The following is a 22,561-nucleotide window of genomic DNA, read 5'->3' as shown; positions in this document are numbered from 1 at the left end:
GGTTCAGCAAGTTAAAATATAAAGTTTCCAGTTCTTACTGTCAAAGAACTGTGAAGATAGATAATAGTAGTATTTTAATTCAATGATAAAAATGTAACAACTACTCGATTTTTATTATTTGCATTTGGTTTTGGCATCTTGCTAGAACAGTGAAAGTGGCTTGTGCTTTGGTGATGAGGACAATGCCTGGCTTCAAACTCTCCAATGTGACATTTGAACTTCTATTTTTAAGATTTTAATTTTCTTTAACTGTATAGAAATATTTTACGGTGATAATGTTTGGGTAAATTTGCATATGTTCTCTATTTCACATCTAAACAAAGTGATATAAGTTGTACTTTTTTCTAACCTTGCTTTTCATATTACTGTAGTAATTTTTTAATGCATGCTGTTACAGGTTTGAAAAGAGAAGCTGGAATTTTTCCCCAGTATCAATTACTGGTTAGTGTGCACCTACAATGAAAGGGCACTCCCCCCCTCCCTTTTTCTGGTGTGGGAGGAGGCAGGGAATAACATCAATGTTATGTTGAAACTTTTATAAAACACTGAAGGACAAGTAAAAGGAAAACACAAACTTACAAATGCAGCTGATTTTCACATATTATATAGTAATCCCCTTGCTCTCAAATAGACTTGCTGAGTAGTTGATTTCAATGACAAAACAGCATAACAAAAACATTGAATGACATTAACGTGTGAATTTACATTTGGTTGTTTGGAGTTTGTTGTGGTGGTTTTTTTTTTCAATGCATGTGTTATTACTAGAAGTCTTTCCAGGTAGGAGGAGATTCCTGGTGCAAGGAGGAATTTTTTCAGTATATATTTCCATATGCGTAAATAACTATTATAGGAGAGATAATTTCTCTTACATACTGCTACAACTAAGGCAAAACTTAATACTTCATCATTTTGCCAAATACCTACAAACCAGACAACAAGCATATTTAGACATCCCTAAGATGCAAGTCTGTTTCTATGAAAATTGTGTAAGTATTTCCAAAATATCCGAGTCTCACTTTCTGTCAGAAAATCTCATATTGATGGAGCTTCCAGGAATCAAAAGTCCATGGGTTTTGGCATGAACTGGTTCAGTTTTTGGAGAAATTTTGATCTCAAAATTCTGAAGTAACTGTGAAGATAAACAGGATAAGTATTAGAAAAGCTGAAAAATTACAGATGAGGATTAGCCTTTGAAAAAGAAGACATAACAGACTGTCACAAAAAAAAAATTGTGTTACCATTTCTGCAAAGTTGAAGTGTTATGATTCCCATGCAGAAAAGAGAAAATAGGTGTTACAAGGTAAAGATTATAGTTCAAAATCTTCCTCCTAATTGCAGGAAGACTAGTCCAGTTTTTTTGGAGGAACTTCCACGTAACTACATTAAAAAGTCTGAGCTATCAAAGAAACTAAGGTCTTTTTCAAACCTTGTGAGCTTCATCTCTGTGTATTTCAGATTTCACTTCCTTTAATATCAATCACTATGTGCAATTATAAAGAAAGCAATAAGAGTCCCAGTCCCATCAGACACATTTCTCTTCCTGGGCAGACGGAAACAAACCAAAAATGACAAAAAAACTGTCCAGTGCACCAAGTGAAACAATCATAAATGAAGGAGTCAAATATTAGAACCTCTCCTGAACAGAGTCACTATAATTTCATCACACAATTTTTCTATGCATTAAACCTCTCAATGAAACTGTGATAATCACTTGCAAACATAAATTATTGTGCTTGTTTAGGCTAGGACAGAGCTAATTTTCTTCACAGCCGCTGGTATGGGGCTGTACTTTGAATCTGTGCTGAACACAGGGGTGATAATATAGACATGTTTCTGTTATTGCTGAGCAGGGCTTACACAGAACCAAGGCCTTTTCTGCTTTTCCTACTGCCACACTGGCGAGGAAGCTGGGGATGCATGGGAAGCTGGGAGGAGATACATCCAGGTGACCCCTATTGACCAAAGGGATATGACCAAACCATATGACATCGTGCTCAGTATTTAAAGTGGAGGAAAGAAGGAGGAAGGAGGAGTGTTTGGAGCGATGGTGTTTGTCCTTCCAAGTAACCATTACATGTGATAGGGCCCTGCTCTCCTGGAGGTGGCTGAACACCTGCCTGCCCATGGGAAACAGTGAATTAATTCCTTGTTTTCCTTTACTTGTGTGAGCAGCTTTTGCTTTCCCTATTAACCTGTCTTTACCTCAACTCATGAGTTTTCCAGCTTTTACACATCCTATTCTCTCCCTGATCACACTGGTAGAAGAGTGAGTGAGCTGCTGTGGGGGCTTGGTTTTTGCCTGGGATTAAACCATGGCAATCATAGAAATCATGGGCTAAAACAAACTTCAAGAGATTTATCTCACCCATTTTGAAGTTGAACAAAGACTACATCAGCTATCTATTTTTAAACTTTCAGGAGGGAAATACCACAACTTCCTCAGCTTTTCCTAATATGAAATCTCAAACATTTTTTCCAATAAACTAAGTAATCTTCTCTTATCCTTTTCTTAAAAAGCATGATGAACAATGCATTATTTTCCTATTCATAACTTCCTTTTCAGTTTTACATGTTTGAGGAAGTTTTCATCCAATTCTTTTTCAAAGCCTTCTTTGTTGTTATTCTCTTTCTTTCAAATTTCCTCAAATTTGACTAAATTGTCCTTAAAATGCAGCACACAGGGTCAGTTGCATATCATTGCATGGCTGAGGATTCATCAGTGTTCTGTAAGACTGAGTAATTTAGCTCCTCTTTCTGACACACAACATGCTCACTAATGCTGTTAATATGCCCTAGAATCACACTGCCTTATCAGAATTAGCATTATTGTTGATCAGATTTTTACTATGTCCCTCCAGTCTGTTTCTATGGTACTAATTACCCAGACAGTTGGTCAGAAATTTGTATTTATGCATTTATTTCTTCTCAAGAGCAGTAACTTGCAACTTTCCCTAGTGAACAATTTACTTTTGCTTCTGGAACATTTCTCATTTTCTTCATAATTTTATATTCATATCCTGATTTTAACTTAATTCACATCTGCTTGGTATCCCACGGAAACTCTAAAACTATTCTCTAATCCATCATTTACACTGTTAATGAAAATACCAACCTAAATCAAATGCAGAACAGACTTTTATAGAATTTTAATTAAATGCTTTTCCAGTTCAACAGCAAATATTTGATAGCTACTGCCTCCAGCTATTTCCTTTTTCCAACTAGCTGTGCATATATTTTATAGGTACTTCCATCTGGAACAAATTTTATTAATCTAAGTGAGAGAACAACGTATAGGATGTTTGAAAATACTTCCTGATGTCAGAGTACATGACTTACTTTATACCCTCTACATTAGGTAAGTAATCAAGTCAAAGAAAGAAATCAGACTGGTCTGAAACAATTTCTCCTTGATGACCTCCATGCTTTGTGTGTTTCTAATTTTAAATCTCATACATATCATCTCAGTGTTTGTAAATAGGTTGTGCGCTATTTTGGACTAGTTTCTTTCCAGAAAACAAAAGCAGGTTCTCCATTTCTTCCTTGAGCCTCCTTTTCTAAAAGATGCAAGTATGTTTGTTTTATCTAGCCCCCTGAGAGCTATCTCACTCCCGATTCTGAAAGACAGGTGCTAATTGTTTCAGACATTGTTCCAGGAGTTTACGTAAGGAAATACAAAGGCAAATTCAATCAAACTTTGCCATGAACACTTACGAAGGGTATAAGTATTTTTATCCTTAAGTAACTATAAATACTTTTCAAATCTTTGAGTTTTAATTGCACGATCTGACCTCATTATTTGAGCTAAAGGACATCTTGTAAATGACAAATAATGACAAATAAAGAAAGCTGTTGGGAATGTTTTTGTTATGAGACGAACCAATTGAAAACAGTACATACCAATAGGTACTAACTACTTATATAACTATAAATTGTGTATATGTAAATGATAATAAATTTAGAAGAAAGAACAAGAAGAGAAAAAAAGCCGCTGAAAATAGAAGAATTCTACTGTTTGTTGTAACACTGGGATCAGTACAAGGATATAAAATCTATTTTACATCTCTGTAAGTACTGAATTCTTCTAAGATACTGAAACTGAGCAGGTAGGCATTCTAATAGACATTAAGAAAGGCTTACAATGCACTTACAAAAACCTTCTGTCCCAAATCCATGTTTCCTTAACAATCTTACCTTTAGTTTTACTTCATGTGCACTAAATTTTTTTTCCCTTCTTCTGTGTAGTTTAACAGTTATGCTACATTTCAAACGTGATTGTTTTCAGTTTTTTAAGCCTTTGCAGTGTAAGTTCATTAGACAATACTCCACAACAAAGTTTTTGAGCACTCTAACACACCCAGAAATTATATACGCAGAAAAAAAAAATCATATCAATTTATTTTTCTTCCTGTAATGCTGTCATATAGTTCTAACCTGAATCAGTGCAAGATGAATTTCCAGCTCTGCAATTCTTTTCCCTATACAGCTCCGAATGCCATAGCCAAAGGGGATGGAACCAAAGTTGTCTACTCTGTCCAGGTTATCTTTCCTCAGCCAGCGCTGGGGTCGGAACTCATTCGCCATTGAGAAATATTCTTCGCTGTATGAAGTAGTGTAATGACAAAGTGCCAGCTGCGTCTGAGGAAACAAATTATACTCACATTTAGCTAACTTCCATATGCATAACAAAATTAAAATGCAATTACTCTAATTTCTGCAATATGAGGTGATAAAAATTAAGTATCGCTGAGTAATTCTAGAAGAAAAAAGGATATCTAGAAAAATCAAATCCCTTTCTCAACTCATCAAATGAAATAATCTTCAGATTGTTTTGAATGTTGCTGGGTATATTAAAGAAGATGAAGTGGGGAAGGAGATGTGAACAAAAGTCACAAGTACCAGGAATTGTTTCACAAAGCTGGTGTAAGAGAAAGGGAGGAGAGATCTGAGGCAATGGAAAAGGAAAAAAGAGAGGATAGGAATCAAAAAAACCCACAGCATTCCATGGAGGGGGGAAACCCGAAAACCCGGCGATAATTGATGTTATGATGTTTCCGATTATATCCAGGGAGGGAAGCAGGGGGAAGATGTGCATGGAATAATATTTAAATAAATATATTACCAATAAGGAATCCTGACTCTTTCAAGGGTACATTGTTATAACACAGGATTGCTGTCATTTAAAATCAAACCATACAATTCTACCCTGACCTCTGTGTAATATTTGAATAGTATAAAGGAAAGACTGATAATTTAAAAAGGAAATTAAACTCTTTCTACAAGAAGAGTTAACAGGCAAAGAATTAGAAAACTGCAAGGATAATAAAATTCATGCTTTTAAAATTGAATTGTAGCAGTACACAGATGTTTTCAATAGGCTCCACACTCAAGAACATTAAGAACAAGTCATGATAATAAGTTTGATTAGTTGGTGAGCACCCATTAGTTGGTGAGCATACCATTCATGGCATATAAATGGGTGTTATTGAAATACTTTCCTCTCAGTGTTCTAGCTTGGTGAAATCCTTTAAAAATCAATAGAGTGTGTATACGTTGTAGCAGATCACATTTCATACAGAAAATTAAACTGTGCTCTTTGCTGAAGACTGCAAAAAAACCGTACCCCTTTAGGTATAAAGTATCCTCCAATGATCAAGTCTTTTTGGGTCACTCTTCCATTTCCTGGCAATACTGGATATAACCTAGAGAGAAACACTCATCAGAAGTTCAGTAGTAATGACTAATGCAGTTTAGATTCCAATTTGCATTCACAGATCCATGATATGAATGCCGTATTCATTCACAGCAAAAAGGTTCTTCAGAAGTACAGAACACCTTGGGGATTCAAAGACCTTGAATCATCTGTGACAATATGATCATTACCTGAGAAAAGTTATTTACTAGTAACAGGAAGTTGAGATATTTGGTCCATATATTTATTTGTTTTATACACATACAAGCATGCAATTAGTTGGTCTAGAGGGATATATTACAGCACTACTTCTAAAAGCTGAAAGGCCTTGTTGATGCCTTCTCTAAAATTCTCTTATTCCCTTCACCTCACAAAGAACATTTATTATAAATATATTTTCAAAAGTATGTCACATGCCTTTAATTTAAATCAAGAAGCTTAAAATCATTGAAGTGACACTGCAAACTACCAGTGCTGGGGAGGAGGTTGTTACACTTCATCCTACAAACTAAGGGCAAAAATCAAGCTTTCAATTACTTACGTTAACAGACATGTCTCACATATGTGATACCACTTCTACCCTACTCACAAAGATTAAACATTATATAATCTATCATATTGATCACTTAAGCATTCTTGGACACAATACTGCTACAATAAATAAAAGTAGAAGCAACAAATAGCAGTAACAAAAATTGAATACAAACTTATGTACATAGCATGGACTCAAAATCCATTAGAAAGAAATTATATTAAATTTTTCAATTTATTATTACAGTTGTCTGCTACTTACCGCAATGTTTCTTTCAGCACAGCTCTAATCCAAGGCAATTTCTGGACATCGTGAGCAACAGGAATTTGATCTTTGCCCAGCTTGCTGACTATTTCCTCATAAACACATTGCTGAACATCAGGGTGCTTTGCCAACAAGTATGTTGCCCAGGACAAAGTAAAAGAAGTCTAAGGAAGAAACCACAATCATCATCATCATCAAGCACAACAAAATTAGATATAAAATAACCTCAAGCCAAGTAAAACAATCAGTTTTCAACTACATGTTTTATACTTTTAAAGTTGTATAACAGACTCATAATGATTCATATCTGGATTCAGTGAGATGTTGTAAGACTTCACCATCCCCTCCTTCATCCCTTTTCCATCTAAAAGTCCCCCATATGCCAAAACAATCCATGCTGATATTTTCCCAGTGAAATATAAAAAGCAATAGACAAACCAAATGCAAATGCAACTATGTAAACAATCTTGAAACAAACATTCTAAATAGCAATGAATTAAGTTAACTCTTAGTTTTCAATATGTGTTTTACCTTTCTCCCAACAAAAACACTTCACAGGAACCAAGATAAGAGAATGCTACTATTTATTTAGTGTTAAAATCCTTCTTTAGCCCAGGACATGGTTGGCTTTCTGGGCTGTAAGCACACATTGCCAGGTCATGTTGAGCTTCTCATACACCAACACGCCCAAGTCCTTCTTGTCAGGGCTGCTCTCAATCCATTCTCCACCCAGCCTGAAATTGAGCTCAGGACTTCCCTGGCTCAAGTGCAGGACCTTGCACTTGGCCTTGCTGAACTTCATGAGGTTTGCACCATCCCACAACTGAAGCCTGTCCTGGGCGGCATCAAAATAGTACAACAAAGCTCAAGGTTATTAAACAATGTGTGGGTAAAAAGAGCAGCTTCCAGAAATGCCTTATTTTGGTCTTATGTTTAAGATCAATTTAGAATGCATATTGTCATCATGACGGTGACCTTTTATGTCTTGCCTTCAGACTAGGGTAAAATGTTAGAAGTTCCCAGCTCCTTCATAACCTCTTAAAAATTAGCACTATTTCAGAGGCAGCCAATATGCTTTGTACTCAAAAACTGCCTTATAATTTTGTCAAAAGTTTCTATAATCCTCTAAACCTCTTTTGGTTTTTTTGATAACGTGAGATCTGAATTGACAGCAGAAGGAGAAAGAATGATTCCCTCAATTTTTGCTTTGTACTTGGAAATGAGGAAATTAGAAGTACTGTTCTCTCACAAAGAGACTAGAGATGAGAAAGCTGAGTCAAATGAAAAGAGAAATTCTTGTTGGCATGAACTTGAGCACTGTACTTTTAGTTTAAATAAAACTCTGTTGCACACTAAAAAAAGGAAAATTAATAGTCTGAAAGATCAGAAAATGAATGGGATTAATGACTGTACTTTACTTGGGAATCAAACATAAAAAAATTCTGCAAACTCATAAGCCCTTTGGATATTTAACCAATGGAATAATATTCAGCATATAAAGAAGTTTTACATATGCTCCTTATTTTGGAATTCAGAAGTGATTAGTTTTGGGAGTTTTGTTTTCTTTAGAAACCTTACAAACTTTCTTAAATCAAAAAAACCTGAATTCAATTATCCAAGTTTGAGTTTTTTCCTAAAGGCTATTTTACTTTTTTACTTTTCTTCTACAAGACTATTAAACACAGTCCTACATAGCAATTTCTTCATCCAACTAATATAATTCCTTTTAAAAAATTGTTCAGTTACAATAATTGACAATGACAGTATTCACTGATATTCTAAACAACTCTATACACTGTGTATACAATAACTCATTTTTATCTTTCCTGAGTTTTCTAATTGTCCTGCTGCAATCAATACTAAGCTCCACTGATGGGTTCCCGTAAACCACAGCTGACTCCATTCCAGTAGAGAGATTACACAGTGCAGTATTTTGTATTAAAGATGCTGTGACTTAAACATGTTAAATTATGTCCTTATAAACAATGTAACCCCTCTGAAGATAGCTGCAAATTATACTGGTTTACAAAAACAACTATGCACAAGGAAAAAGGTAACAAGCTTACTGTGTCCACTCCTGCCAGAAGCATTTCAGTCATATTGGCATAGATCTCTTCCAAAGTAAGTTCCTTACTCACTAGGAGGTATGTAAGTAGCCCACCATTCACTAGTTTTCCTTGGTCCAGCTGAGACTGAATGGCCTTCAATTTGTTGTTAACATGGATTTGACCTTTGGGATTCAAAAAAATTGTTAAGCCTCCATTTTTATTTTTCTGCTGGTTCCATTCAATAATGACATTTGTTCCTCATGCTGCACTACACTACACAGCCAGAAGAAAAACAAACAAACAAACAAACAAACAAACAATCTCCTTTCTCAAGATAAAAATAACAGAGAGGTGGTGGAGGTCCTTGGGTACTCGTGGTAAGGAAAGACTGAGCGGACAGGAAGCTTCCGAGCTCACAGCACGAGGACACAAGACTCTGCAGTTCCTAACAGGGAGCAAAGGAAGCTCAAGATCAAGTTTTATGCCCACCTGATTTGTTTTCTGATGACTCTGCAAGGAGTGGTGAATTCTGCAGAGCCTGCTGCAATTTGGCACAGAGGCTGCTACAGGACATTAAGAGCAACCAGAATGTTGGTGCCACAGAATTTAATTACTCTGAAGACAAAGATGGGGCCCATCAAATAATAACAAAAATTGAAAAGCTTCAGGGGATGACACGCTGAGCAATTTTTCCCACAGTCCCATTTTTACTTTAGAAACTACAAACATGTTTGTCAGTCCAACCAGGGAAGAATCCTCAGAAAGTTAATGGCACATAGAATGAAATAACAAAAAAATGAAAAAGCATGCAGCTTTCTAATATTCAGGGGGTTTTGACACTCTATAATATTAAAAAAAAAAAAAAAAAGTGCAAAGAAAACTCCTTCTTCTTACTTACATTAATGTACATGAAAGCTGATTCATAAAGTAGCCTGGAATGTTTTATTTACAAAAAAAAAAAAAAAAAAAAAAAAAAAAAAAAAAAAAAAAAAAAAAAAAAAAAAAAAAAAAAAAAAAAAAAAAACAAACCAAAACCATATTTTAGTACAGCAGTGTACTTCTATGTTACCTCTTTGCTTCTATGTATGTAAATAAACTTCACAAAGAGTTTAATTCATTGCTAGAGCCCAACCTTTTAGCTTTCTAGTCTGTTTTAGTGGTGATTATTTGTTGGAGTGTCTACCTATAATTTTGCTGAAGTCAACAAAACTATCCTCATTAAAATTGGAGTGACTTAAGATAAAACCTTGGCAAAGAACTTGGACCTGAAGCAATGACTGGGTGTTGAAGCAGATGAGGACAAGTAACAAAACAACAATATAAAATAAGGAAGTATTTGAAGTGTACTGGTAAAATTATTTTTGATGGAATATTTTTTAAAATAGTTCCCAGGCCAGTCTGCATTTGATGTGAAACTTACTTCTGCCACAATGTCTTCTTATAATTTTAGAAGAGAAATGCGTCTTGTCCCATTCAAATACACACAGAACCTTCAGAAATACAGCTGAACTTTTCTACTACTAGATCTTACTAAATTTGAAGAGTCCATCCCAGGATCTGCAGAACTCTCTCCAGGGTTTTGGAATAAGAGGACGAAGCCACTTGGGCATAGCACCTGCATACATAGTGATCTTAAACATATTAAACATCAACTCCAGAGCCTCAATATATTCAACAGTCTGCTGTGGGATGTTGTTTTCTAGGCAGCCCAGACGGCATTCATACAGAATAGTCGCCACACCTGCACATACAAAACCAAAGAATTGACTATACACGTGCATAAACATATATTAATAACTTAAGGAATTATAATACTAACACGATGGAACCACCTTACAAGAAACGTTTAGTTATTATTACTACAGTTGGGGAACAGATAAAACAGATATTCAAAAGACAGTAAAAAATCCCTGCTAGACATTGTAGCAGACAGTAGTTGCTATGTCAATAATGCTCTGCATGAGAAGACAGACATGAATTCCACCAGAAGTAGAGAAACCCTCCAGCACGCTCACTGTGTTTGCATTGCACTAGAAATCCAGAGTCTGCCGCGTTGGCCTCTGAATCCACAAGGACATGCAAATCCAAAGACAGTTCTGATAACTGGTGACAACGCAGGAGTTTCTACCCGTGGCTGTGTCTGTCATCAGCTGGAAGTAAATGAATACTGAATATGCATAAGTGGATAAAGAGCTTGCACTCCAGACAGTGCTCTTAATGCACACAATGTACTCCACCCAGCCCTGAAAAACAGCAAGTGTGTGACCCTGCTACAAGTGACACCACTGACTATCTCTTATTCTGATGGGATGTAATTTCCTCTGATTTTTTCCTGCTCCACTAGAAATACCACCACCACCACCACCCCAACCCCTACCATCAAAGAGCAGTACTTTATATATTTTTTTTATTAAATTATTATTCTTCTGAACTCTGGACAATTTCTTCAATTTATCAAGTTAATTCTTACCCATCCGTTAGTGTCCCTGCAGTCTCTCAGCTCAGTTTTTGTAAACACACCCAAATAATTAAATACTAGACAGAACTAACAGCAACTGCCCTACTGGAGTTAGGCAAAATGTTCTCTCAGTTTGATAGCAAGCCATTTCTTAATCACTTCCTGAACACAGGTTTCTAGCAATTTTTCCTCTCAACTTGTGAAATCTAGATCATAGCACACAGTTTATTGGTGAAAATATTGCATAGAATGGTATAAAAAGTATTCCTGTTATCAAAATACTCATTTAATAGTTTTTCTGAAAGCTAGTAGGGATGCTCAGTAATTTAAAAAGGAAATAAGATAATTTCTCAAAGCCATTTTCATAAAATAAAATGTTTTAAAATAAATTCTGTGCTTTTAATTTTGTTAGTTAATAGTTTGTTCACGTATTTCCAAGAAATATTATAGCTTAACTAAATAATTAGAGTAACTGCTCTAGATACTCCAATCTCTTTTTCTCTGTTTTTCCTGTTAAAAACAATAGAGAACAACATTTAACTTTGATCTTACATACTGGTTTCCTGAACAAAGTTACAGTCTAAGTTAATTAAAACTGCAATTTGAACTGGAAATAAGTGCATGCCAGGCACAAGTCATAAATGAAAAGCTAAAAAAATGTGAAGAATTTAAGCTAACCCATCAGTTAAAGTGAATCAGTAGGCTTAGATTTTAAAATTCCATAAAACTGGTAACTCTTAGTTTAATGCCAATTTCAGACACAACTAATGTGAAACAGACCAAACAGGCAACCAGCAATTTGATACAGTATCTTCATAAGTGAGCATTTTGGAAGTTCTTCAAATCCCAAATTATTCAGCTGGCTGTCAGAAAAGAGTCCCCAATTTTTTTAAAGGCATTACATATAACAAGATTGGGTTATATGCAGTCAGTTCAAGAAATGCATGAAATATGAATCACCACTAGATTTCTGTAAGAACACAGGAAATGCCATGCTGGCTCAGGCCAGAGTTTCATTTAGCATTCCCTCATTAATGGTAGCCAGTGGTAGATGATTTTAAAGCAAACATAACAGTCCCACACTTGGCACATGTAGGCAGGGAAAAGCAGTATCCACAGCAGTATTCCACACTGAGCTATGAACTGAATACAGGCCTTGATTGAACACTTTACCTACAGACCATCATTTCCATGGGAATTGTTCCTTAATATAAGGTATCATTTCTTTGGACTCTACAAAGGAATTCTTCTGATACCTACTGCACTAACTAAGAAGAGACACAAAGGCAGAATATCAAGCTTCCCTTTTCAGATCAATCACAATGAGACACTAGTCATTTGACAGAAATGCCTAACCATAAACACACTTCTTTACATCCATTTTCTTTACAGATGTGATCCAGCCCAGGCTTACCTTCCATCGCGTACTTGAAGAAAAGTTTGTTAACATTGGTTATTGTTTCCCCATCCTCCTCTTGACTTCTGAGGGTGTGGATTCTTTTAATTAAGTCTTTGATAACTTCATTGACTCCTTCAGAGTAAAAAGCCACATCTTCGGGTTTCAGAATTTTTTGCCTCAGGACACTTCTCATTTTTAGCCATTGCTCCCCCTCCCTAGAAGAAATTATTAATAGTATCTATACACAATTTTCCTTAACAATCATCAGCTGGGTAAAAGCTCTGCAATGAAACTTTGTGATTTTTCATTTCAAATGAAAGCAACTGGTAAAATGAAAATTATAATAATGCGTATTTGGTATTATGTTCTTATATTTTTATCCTGCATTTATTGCACATCCTCATTAATTTTCAGTGTTGCAACATATATGTGCAGGTGTAAGTCAGTATCTGATTTGGGTGACAGTTGGTACCATAAATTCCATTACTGATACATCACTTTCAGTTACCCTCATTCTAAACCTACAAAGTAACAGGGCAGCAGACCTACCTGTAGACAAACAACTTACAGCTAGATTCTTCTTTAGCTGAGTTATGCATGGAAACCTTTGGGCTCAAGACTAAAAATCTGCATGATGCTCTGTATGAGCAGAGTATTTGGGAACAGTGATGCCTTTCAATTCCTCATGAAAATAGGCAACTGTCTTTTATGAGTTTATTTTGAATTGTTGTGTATTTCCCTTCTTTTTTTTCACCTGGAGCAATGCTGCTGCAAGGCACAGAAACTTACTGACCAGCAAAATAATTTAATCTCTTTAACAGATATTTTCTGACTATCTCATGATGTAAGGTATGATTTCACTAAGTGCCAAGGAACAGTTAGCTTGAGTGGGAACTGCAGCTAAAGATTTGAGCCCGTGGTGCAATACATAAAGCCTTTTGCTACCATGAAAGAAACAGATTGTCCATGACTCAGGGAATTAGTTTCCCTCTAAATAAACATACTGTGTCAGGGGGACTGTGAATAGTTCCCAGTGGCAATTAACTACACCCACATGCAGTGCCACGTTATGCAAGCTTTAAAGACATAACTCCTCTAGATTTAGCTGCGTGCAAAAATATCGGCACAGAGATGCACTTCAAGGTGAATTGACCATACTGTGCCTTCTCTGCAATTATCTACTGAGGGTACACTTTGGTGGATAATAAAACTAAAACTAATCTGAGCAAACCAAGTCCACACAACACACTGCCAACCAGATGCAACAGTCTAGATCTGAAGCAATAAACCCACATTTGTGCAGAGCAGAGCCTAAGTTAGTAAGCCCTGTTCTGCAAAACTGCTTGCAGGTGAATCAGTTCAGACAACTCTATCTGAAACATATTCCCAAAGAAAGTCTTAGGCAGGGTAGCTCCCTTCACATTCAAATTAACCATCATTACCATCACAAAACAGAGAAATTCACAGCATCCACCCCAAATTCCTGCTCTCTTTCCGCCACTAACCGTGCAGTTTTCCACACACAGAAGAGCCAGATTATCCAGATGATCTGTACAGTCCTTCAGAAAATGAGCAAACTTTTACAAGAAAACAAAGAACATGAAGGAGTAACAATACTTACGCAGAAATAAGCCCTGTGGCTCTCCCTCGTAAATCCCTGTACTCCTGCCAGGATTCCATGTTAGCTCTTTGTGGTGCTCTACCTTCTGCTCGCAGGACTTGAGCAACCATGTCTCGATCTGCAATGGATACAACGAACTGGGGACCAAAGTGAGACTTGAAGATCTTTCCGTATTCTTGAGTGTGTTTTTGCTGCAATATCACCAACAAAGAGAAAGAGAAGTCAAGTATTACTAAGGAAAACTGTCACAAAAGGAAACTGAGAATTTGTCATACAGTGAATCAATCTCTCACTTTTAGAATTTGATTCTCGGCCTTTCAGTCAAGGAACAGTTTGAAGTGTCAGAAGAAAGAATCTAAGCATTACTGTGAAATATTCACAAGGAAAACAGAGAGGTCACACTGTTCGGGACCTCTGAATAGACAAAAAGCCTTAAAGCACAAAGTGTGAGTGAAACCAAATACTGAGAAGATGAAAGGACTTGGGGCATTTAAAACCACATCCCTTCAGGTCAAAAAGGTTAGAAAGAATGTCTGCAAAAATGAAAAACATGTGGGCACATAGGGTTAAATTAATGTCTTTTGTAAATAAATACTTGCTCTATCATTTTACGCTCATAAAAAAACCCCTACGTGTAAGTTTCTCACACCTAAATGAGGACAATGACAGCCTAGTGAAGAACTGCATTTTGGGGCAGCTTTGTCAGAACAAACTAGAGAAAAACTTACAGCAATTCTGCAAAAGAAAGGAAAACGTAAGGTCTTATTCCTGCAGTGAGGTTTATTGATCCACAAATCATATGATTCAAGTAACAGGCAATTAATAAAGAGGATAGGAAAACATTAAATTATGTGTATATATATAAAAAAAAAGAAATCCAAAAAGCTTCCCAGTAAGATTGCACTATCACTGTCCCATGAAATCTTACTGATTATTTGAAATAAACTTCATTCTGACATGGTCATAAAGTGAAACACAATTTCCACAAATTCACTTGGAGTTTAGATACGTCATCATTTCAGAGGGGGAAAAAAAAACACCCCAAAACTGCAAAGCAGTTATTAAAAAGATATTAAGACTTCAAAATTAAATTTTAAAGTCTTTATTTCTGGTTAAAGTATTAGGACAAGTTAAACTAAACAAAGTTTATGCCAAAGACATCTGCTCAGAGTTATGCTGATTATAAACCAAAGATGTTTGACACCAACTCCCCTTGTGAAAGTCTAGTGTTGGCCCAAGATTAACTTCTGTGAAATATTTTTTAATTCAGTCTTGATTACAGAGATGAATTACTTAATTGCCTACAATAAACTTAAGACTCATGAATCACTCTTCAGAATATGGTACCAAGTGCTTAAAAAAGATAAAACTTTTTCTGCCTAATTTCCAAATAAAACAAGATTTGTGCAATTGTGGTCTCTGCCAGTCACTTCTTTCGGAACACAATGGCCAACTTCAGTCTGGTTTAAACAGAGAGTTAAAGGTCTCCTACATCGATATTCTTACCCTTTTCAAAAATCAGCAGCTGGATTCAAACGAAACCCACATATTAATCATCCTGATGAGGGAAATGCTGCAGCGGAAACTCAGCTGTTGTCATTTCTGCTTGGTCTGCTCCTAACCAAACACCACAGGCAGAGGAATGTGTGAACAAGCACCCCCAACCCCCAAAGTATTTCTTGCCTTAAAGATATTTTAGGGATACTGAACTTGGGGATAACTGAGAGCATGCATCTCTTAAAGGAAAGCATAAACAGGGAGGCGAGTGATGCAAGGAAAAATCAGCAGAGTGAGGGAAATGCGGGTCACCAGTCATAGAAAAACAAGTTCAACAAATTTTGCTATTTACGAGCAGTTTGGTTTTTCCGCTGATGGTGAGGTTTACATGGGACAGTAAATTTCAACAGTAAATAAATCCAGTGTCAAGCTATCCAATCAAATAAATTAAATACTAGTTTTAAACCAGAAATAGGGACAAAGTATTTGGACATTTCTTACTTTCAACAGACTGAACTCTGTTCTATCAACTTTATGTATAATGAAATGCCCAGGATTTCTCTTTTGTATTTTCTTTCACAACATGGGTGTTTCTTTCCCTTGTTCTAAACCTTAAAAATATTACACTCTAGTGCCTCACATAGGAATCTCACACCAGTCATCCTTTCACACATCATAAATTAAAACTGCCAGCACCCAAATCCCTCTCTCCTCACCTTTCTTTTCTTTACACTTGCATAGCACTGATAAGACAAAAGAGATCTAACTCCATCAAATTAAAAATACTTTCCCTTTGTCATAATTGCTGTAGGCATTACTACTTTGGCCAGGACTAGCTGGAATCATGTTACTGAGAACAGAACCTCCTTTGTGAAAAGCACCCAGCCTCCCCACCCCTTCTGCATGTAGGGCAAAAATATTTGTGTGCACCAAAGGACATCTTCTAAGTAGCTGTGCTGGTTAGCAAAGGATTTCGGATTAATTCATTCCTGATGTTCACTGTATTGTTAAACTTAACAGACTGTTATTAATCCAGTTAATGCCTATTTGCATGCTGCATGTATGCAAACAGGGTATCCTGTGATTTTTGAGACTTTAAACAGAATAAAACTAGTATTATATTGCAACTTATCCTTATAATTCCTCTCACTTTCCTTTCTGTGAATAATATTCTTTAAAGAAAATAGACATATCAGCTAGTGGTAGTGAAAAGCGTATACTATTTAAGTTGTTTTGCATTCCTTTTTATATTTTGGACAATTTTCACTGTTTTGGCAATGAAAGAACTTGAAACCAATGGTAGCATCTTTTTTAGTGTTACGACATCATGGTGAGTGCTCCTCAAATTCTGTACACCACCGCAGAAGTAGAGAAAAAAAAAAAAAAAAAAGAAATAGAATGAAACAAAAGCTTTAGATGTCCTGAGGTTTCATCTGCATGCATCCTGGTTAGCAAGTACTCAAGCTGAGCAATTTTCTGTTTCATTCCTCCTTCTGGTGCTTTCAGGCCCTTTGTAAATCTTAACTTTACAGTTTTGATTCTCAAACCATTTAAAGTTCTTTTTTCTTTTGTTTTCCTCTTCTGTTTTTATTTCCCTTTCTTTCTTTTTGTTTTGTTTTGTTTGTTTGTTTGCTTTTATGTGGGGTTTTGGGGGTTTTTTCTTGAATTTCAGCAATTTTCAGGCAGTGAACCTCTTGCAGCTGACTCTGAATCTCTTTCTGGTAATTTGGGAAAGCAAAGAAAAGCAAACTAAGCAAAATTAAGAAAAGCAAAATAATAAGTGCCACATCTGAGGTATTCCCAGAGAAGTCTGTACTGCCAGTGGAAAGCATTATGGATCCACAGCTGCAAAAGAGTGAAAACCACAGCTTTACTCTTTCACACGCAAGTGTTTCCTTTAGAATCGCTTGGACTACGTGGGGAAAGGGCCCCAGGAGCTGCACTGTGACTTTTTAGGAATGAAACTCACATGTTTGGCCAAGCAACCAAAAGAATTCATCTCTGGAGAGCTACAGTCTTACGGTAAGACTGTTGCCCATGTCAGCATCCCCGAGGCACTGCACAGGGGAATGGGGATCCTCGCCCACCCAACTCCCGCAGTACCCCGCAGAGGTGACGGCGCCTCACCCACCCTCACCAGGTGCCACCGGGGAAGGGGACGCCGTGATCTGTTTGACACCACAGCAGAGGAGCTGCCCAAACCAGGGGACGCTTCTCACCCCCACCCGGCTCTGGTTCGTTTGAGCGTCTCCCACCCTCCAGGCAACTGGAGCCGCTCTCCACCCTCCCTCCTTCTCTCCCCCACCGCCGCCAATCCGGCCCCGCTTCCCACTGCCCTCTCCCCTGCCCGGGGCCGGTGGAGGGAGCGGCATGGCGGGCAGTGCCAGCCGCCGACATTCCCGGCCCCGTCCCGCACCCCCGGGAGGTTTCAAACCGCCCGCCTCCTGCCGAAGGGACGGCAGCGGGGCCAGGAGCAACCACCGCCCCCTCAGGGGACCTGCATGGGCGAAATGTATTTATGTAATGGGAGGTTGGAATAGGAGACACAAAATGGTCTCTGAAATCAGCAGAGCAGCGCCGGGCCGGGCCGGGCCGGGCCGGGCCGGGCCCCCCTCGCAGCGCCTCAGCCGCGGCCGGACCCTCAGCGGCACAGCCGCACCGCACGGGCGGGCGCCGCCGTACGAAATTCCAGGGAAACTCACGCTTCCCAGCCCTGCCCGCCAAAAATAAGCCCTCTGCAAGTTAGTGCAACAGCCCTGTTCAACAAAAAAAATGCCTTTTTCTTTTTTTTTTTAATTATTTTTTCCTTTCAGCCCGAGGCACCGCCCCAGCAGTTCACAACGGGCGCCAAGATGCGCGGGCAGCGCCTCCAGCCCGGGGGATCCGGAGCGGGAGGCATCGGGGCATGGGGGGCCAGGGCAAAGCCAAAGCCTCCAGTGTTGTGGGAAGGGGATGGGGGATCCCCTGAATCCCAGCTCTCACCAGCGCGAAGGCGGAGCGGCGATGCCCAGCAGCGCTGCTGCCAACGCGGTGATTGACCTGGCGAGAAAAGTAAAGGTTTTAAGTAACCCGGGCGTGATTAAATCGTTAAATAGGCCAGTGAGCTGTACCTGGATTTCATGAATGCGGCCGAAGCCGTCCTTCCAGAAGAACTCGTAGAGGTTGTAGAGGGTGCTGGGTCCGGGCATTTCGTGCAGGCTCTTCACCCTGCCCAGGCGGTGCCGAGGGGGCTCCAGCAGCTCCGTTCCGCTCCCCTCACCTTTGTTCGCCACCTCTTCCCGCGGGCTGTTCCGCACAGCCAGGCTGCTGCACAGCTTGGGCAGCCCGGGAAACCTGCTGCTGGCAAAAAGCGCCCGCTGGAAGTACATCCTCTCTGATTCAATCGTCTGCTTGCATTTCATCGTCAAAACTCTGGTAGAGAAGGACATGGTCTTTCAATTTCAGAAGAGTCAACTTTGCTCCTGCAGCTGGTTTTTATTTGCTTGGTCTTTCTTCAGTGCCTGCTTTAACTTGTACAAGCAGCACTTCTCCAAACTCTTACTGCATGGGCATCAGTTTACATAGGCCATTAGTTAAGGCTCCCTCCCCTCGGGCTGGAAAGGGGGGGGTGGGTCTGGGATGAGACTTGAATAGAACGAACCTATTATTTTGTATAATTCAAACCAGATAAATTTATCCATTATACATGCAGCCCAAAGTTCGGTTTTTCCCTATTTCTCTGCTTAGTTTGGCAAAAAGCTCATCCCATCTTTCTCCTATATTAAGAAGGTGGGGTTAGGGCTGCTTTTCCCTGGGGCATTAATTCATCTCTGTATGTTAGAAAACAGGACATTTTCTGCAAGTTCTCTGAGAACTGTTCATCATCCCATAACGTATATGGAAAACATTTGTGTATCCACATATGAGTAGCAATGGTTTTACACAGTAACTTTTCAAACAGTTCCTGTAAACTACAGTATGCAGGGATGTTATTTGTGTTGCATAATCATTTATCTTTTGGATGTGATATACTCCATAAGCAGCTTGTGTCAACTTTGTAGGAGTCTGCACAGTTTCAGAAGGGTGTTGTTTTGTGTGTATTTCTGTGTAATTTCAAATGTGCTAGTGATAATCTGTAAAATGTTGATTTGTTTCAGAAATTACATAGGAGAGCCCATCTTATTTTTTAAATGAATCAGAAGCTCAGATAAAACTTGAGGGGAAAAAAGAGAGTTGCAAGTAAAATCCACACTTTCAGAACTTAGTTATGAATAAACTGCTGGAAAAGTTTTCCCCTCTTATTTATCTTCATTTATATTTTTGAGGCTGCAATCCAATTAGGATCTGTGTACACACTTACTCTTGCCACTAATAACTCCACTGAAATAAATAACTGAGGAGTTACTCAGGCGCATCAGTCTTTATAAATGCAACTGCAAATATTACAAGAATAAAAGGTAGATGGTAAAGTCTTAAAAGCTGTTAAAGTATATGCTAACAATGTCTTTGATATGGGTTTCATCATACTTGAAAGGGTCCAGAGAACAGCAACAGGAAAAAAAAAATAATTAGAAGGTTAAAAGATTATGTAAGCAGGAGGTTAAGAAACTTATTTCATCTGGAAAAGAGGAGTATCAGGACCATGACAATAGTGTACAGATTGCACATCTTTTGTTAAAAAAGGTGCATGTCAGGGAGACAAACAAAATAATGGGCTTAGTTCACAGCCACAGATTTCTGGTTACTTTTTCAGGCAGCCTCGGTACCTTAAATATTTTGGGATGTCTCACATAGATAGCCAAGGTATTGCAGGATGTTAATTGCTATCATAGAACTTCCTAAGAACTTCATAAGAACCTCTGTCAGGCAATTCTGGGTGTATCACAGTCTAGGTTACCTCTGAAGTTTTCCTTCTTACCTTTCTATGTGATGTAGCTACATTGTTTCTTTAATATTGGTCTAAGGATGCTTTCAGAGACACAGTTACACAGATTTTAAAATTATATTAATGTTGTAATTTCTATATTGATGGAGGGAATATACAAACTCTTCCTAAAAACTTCTGCTCGCAGTTATCAGTATGGTAGATTTTTTTTTTTAATTACTTACTATTTTGTCAAACACCATTAGGATAGTGTAAAGCATCTGCTTGTATTAATACGCCAGTGGGACAAACTTAGATACATCGTGTTGCAAAGGTTACAGTTTTGCAACTATTGTAGCTTTCTCTGGGTGTACCTTTTTCCAGTTATTCCCTATTTGGAGTTCTTCGTTATTGACTATTTTCCCATTGTTATCTCTTTTCCATCAAAATTATTGTAGGACAGAGTGTTTCTATCCAAGATACTTGAAAAAGTTGCAGAGGTTTTGTCCTATAAGTACTTCAGCAGAACAGTACCTGCTTCCCCCCTGAGGAATTTCTGGAGGTGGCAGTAGTTCCAGTTTAGGGACTGTGTTGTTTAACCCCACTGGCACTCAGTGTTCCAGGTGGTTTACTTATTGTTAGATTTCTGTTTGTTTGTGTGATCATGTGACTTGGAAGATAAATATTTCTCCTACTTCCACCAGCTTATACATTTATCAGATGTCTTAACACTGACCCGGAAACATATTCACAGTTTTTTAAATATAAACAATGACATTTGTCTCAGCCTGTTGGTCATTGGAGTCTGAAAATATTTTTTTATGTAACAAGTCAGTTGTGCCTTTTGTTATTTCAAACAAGTTGGAGCACATGCCCCTTCTCAGCAGATATGCTTCAATTTTAGTTAACTTTTGGTGTCTAACGGGATCACAGTATAAACTAAACTTGGCTATTCAGATTATATATTATTTTTGGATAATTTGTCTTCAAATCTGCAGTCATGCTGTTCTCTCAGTCTAGACCCCCTACTGGTCTGCTTAATTGTACTTTGTTACCTTCGTTTAATTATTTCTAAACCCAATTTAAACTTGCCCTCCTCTGTGCTTGAATTCTGACAAAGTTCATTTGAAGCTCTTTGTGTCAATAACATCGGTATTCAGAGTCAATGGCTACATTATCACCTTACAGGGAATTCTGGTGGTTTTTTTTAGAATTATTCTCACCTCTTAACAGTGTTGGCTATATCTGGCTTGTAATTATTTGAACATCATTTTATGATATCCAGTATAATAAATTTTGTACCGTTTTACATAACTGTTTAAATACCTACAAGTATAAATCATCTACAAATACAGTTTTTGGAAGTAAAAGAGATTTGATCAGAGGCATTTAGCTTTGCCAAGTAACATTCTCAGTCAAGACTATATAGACAGGCTCTTCAGAACATTTGTAAGGAAGAAAAGCTGAAGAAGGGCCAAAATGTTAGAAATTTAAGCAAAAATCTTCAGTGCGGTTTAAAACACCTCTTTACTAAAATAGCCACAGTTAGTCACAATTTTTGCCATTTCTGACTGTCCTCAAACCCATCTTCTGAAAGATCTTTTCAAGCTGTGAAGTTACTCCTTTGGAATTTTAAATGCTTTCTAAAATTCCCATGCTTTTTCCAGAAAAGGGGAAAAAATTTGAACTTAACATGTGAAATACCAACTGAATATGAAGATACTTAAATCAGAAAGAGCTAACAGTGCCAGGTGTTGATAGAACTTAACAAAAACCTCATGAACCAACTGTAAAGACTTCAGCCCTACTTGCAGACTTCTCATAGGTTTAGATCCTTGACCTGTGATTCCTATGGTGTATAACATTGAGTTATCCTGAGAACTTACCTTGAAGTCCAATGTTTTTGAACATACCAGAAAGAAGTATGGCACTGCTAAAAATGATGACCATCAGGAGTGTGTAAGGAGCCAGAGAGACACAAGCTGGGTGTAGTTTGGTCTTTGCTGAACTGTAGTGCTGCTGAAAACACCACCCTGTGGCCATTGTGCCCTTTTAGTCTAGAAGGTCATTTCGCTGAGTAACAGCAGCACCCTTCAAGCATTTATGCCTTCACATGGACGCACTTGGTGGTTTGCCACAAGGATGAACAGCACAGGTGCTACCTTGAGCAGCAGCAACTCATCTGCGGTGAGTAAATGCGTACCAGTCTG

General features: G+C 37.9%; 1 protein-coding gene across 3 annotated transcripts; it reads right to left on the bottom strand.

Moving 5' to 3' along the window:
* Positions 1–745: 745 nt before the first annotated feature.
* LOC114055572 (cytochrome P450 27C1) lies at positions 746–19,129 on the bottom strand. Of its 3 annotated transcripts, none has more exons than XM_027879854.1 (9): positions 18,619–19,129; positions 14,012–14,202; positions 12,406–12,605; positions 10,065–10,274; positions 8,552–8,715; positions 6,483–6,649; positions 5,621–5,699; positions 4,432–4,635; positions 746–1,129 (listed from the first exon to the last, which is right to left on the bottom strand). In XM_027879854.1, exons 1-9 carry the CDS (start codon positions 18,934–18,936, stop codon positions 1,013–1,015), a joined length of 1,650 nt encoding a protein of 549 aa, XP_027735655.1. In that variant the 5' UTR covers positions 18,937–19,129; the 3' UTR covers positions 746–1,012. The 3 variants fall into 3 exon arrangements, with proteins under 3 accessions (XP_027735655.1, XP_027735664.1, XP_027735674.1); XM_027879863.1 differs by having other exon boundaries at positions 14,012–14,148; positions 18,619–19,125; XM_027879873.1 differs by having other exon boundaries at positions 14,012–14,129; positions 18,619–18,716.
* Between the last annotated feature and the right edge of the window lie 3,432 nt (positions 19,130–22,561).

Source organism: Empidonax traillii, unplaced genomic scaffold, assembly GCF_003031625.1.
Source record: "Empidonax traillii isolate 1590-97213 ecotype Southwest subspecies unplaced genomic scaffold, ASM303162v1 scaffold5:size3517227, whole genome shotgun sequence".
NCBI lineage: Eukaryota > Metazoa > Chordata > Aves > Passeriformes > Tyrannidae > Empidonax > Empidonax traillii.
This window is presented reverse-complemented; position numbering and strand designations above follow the sequence as displayed.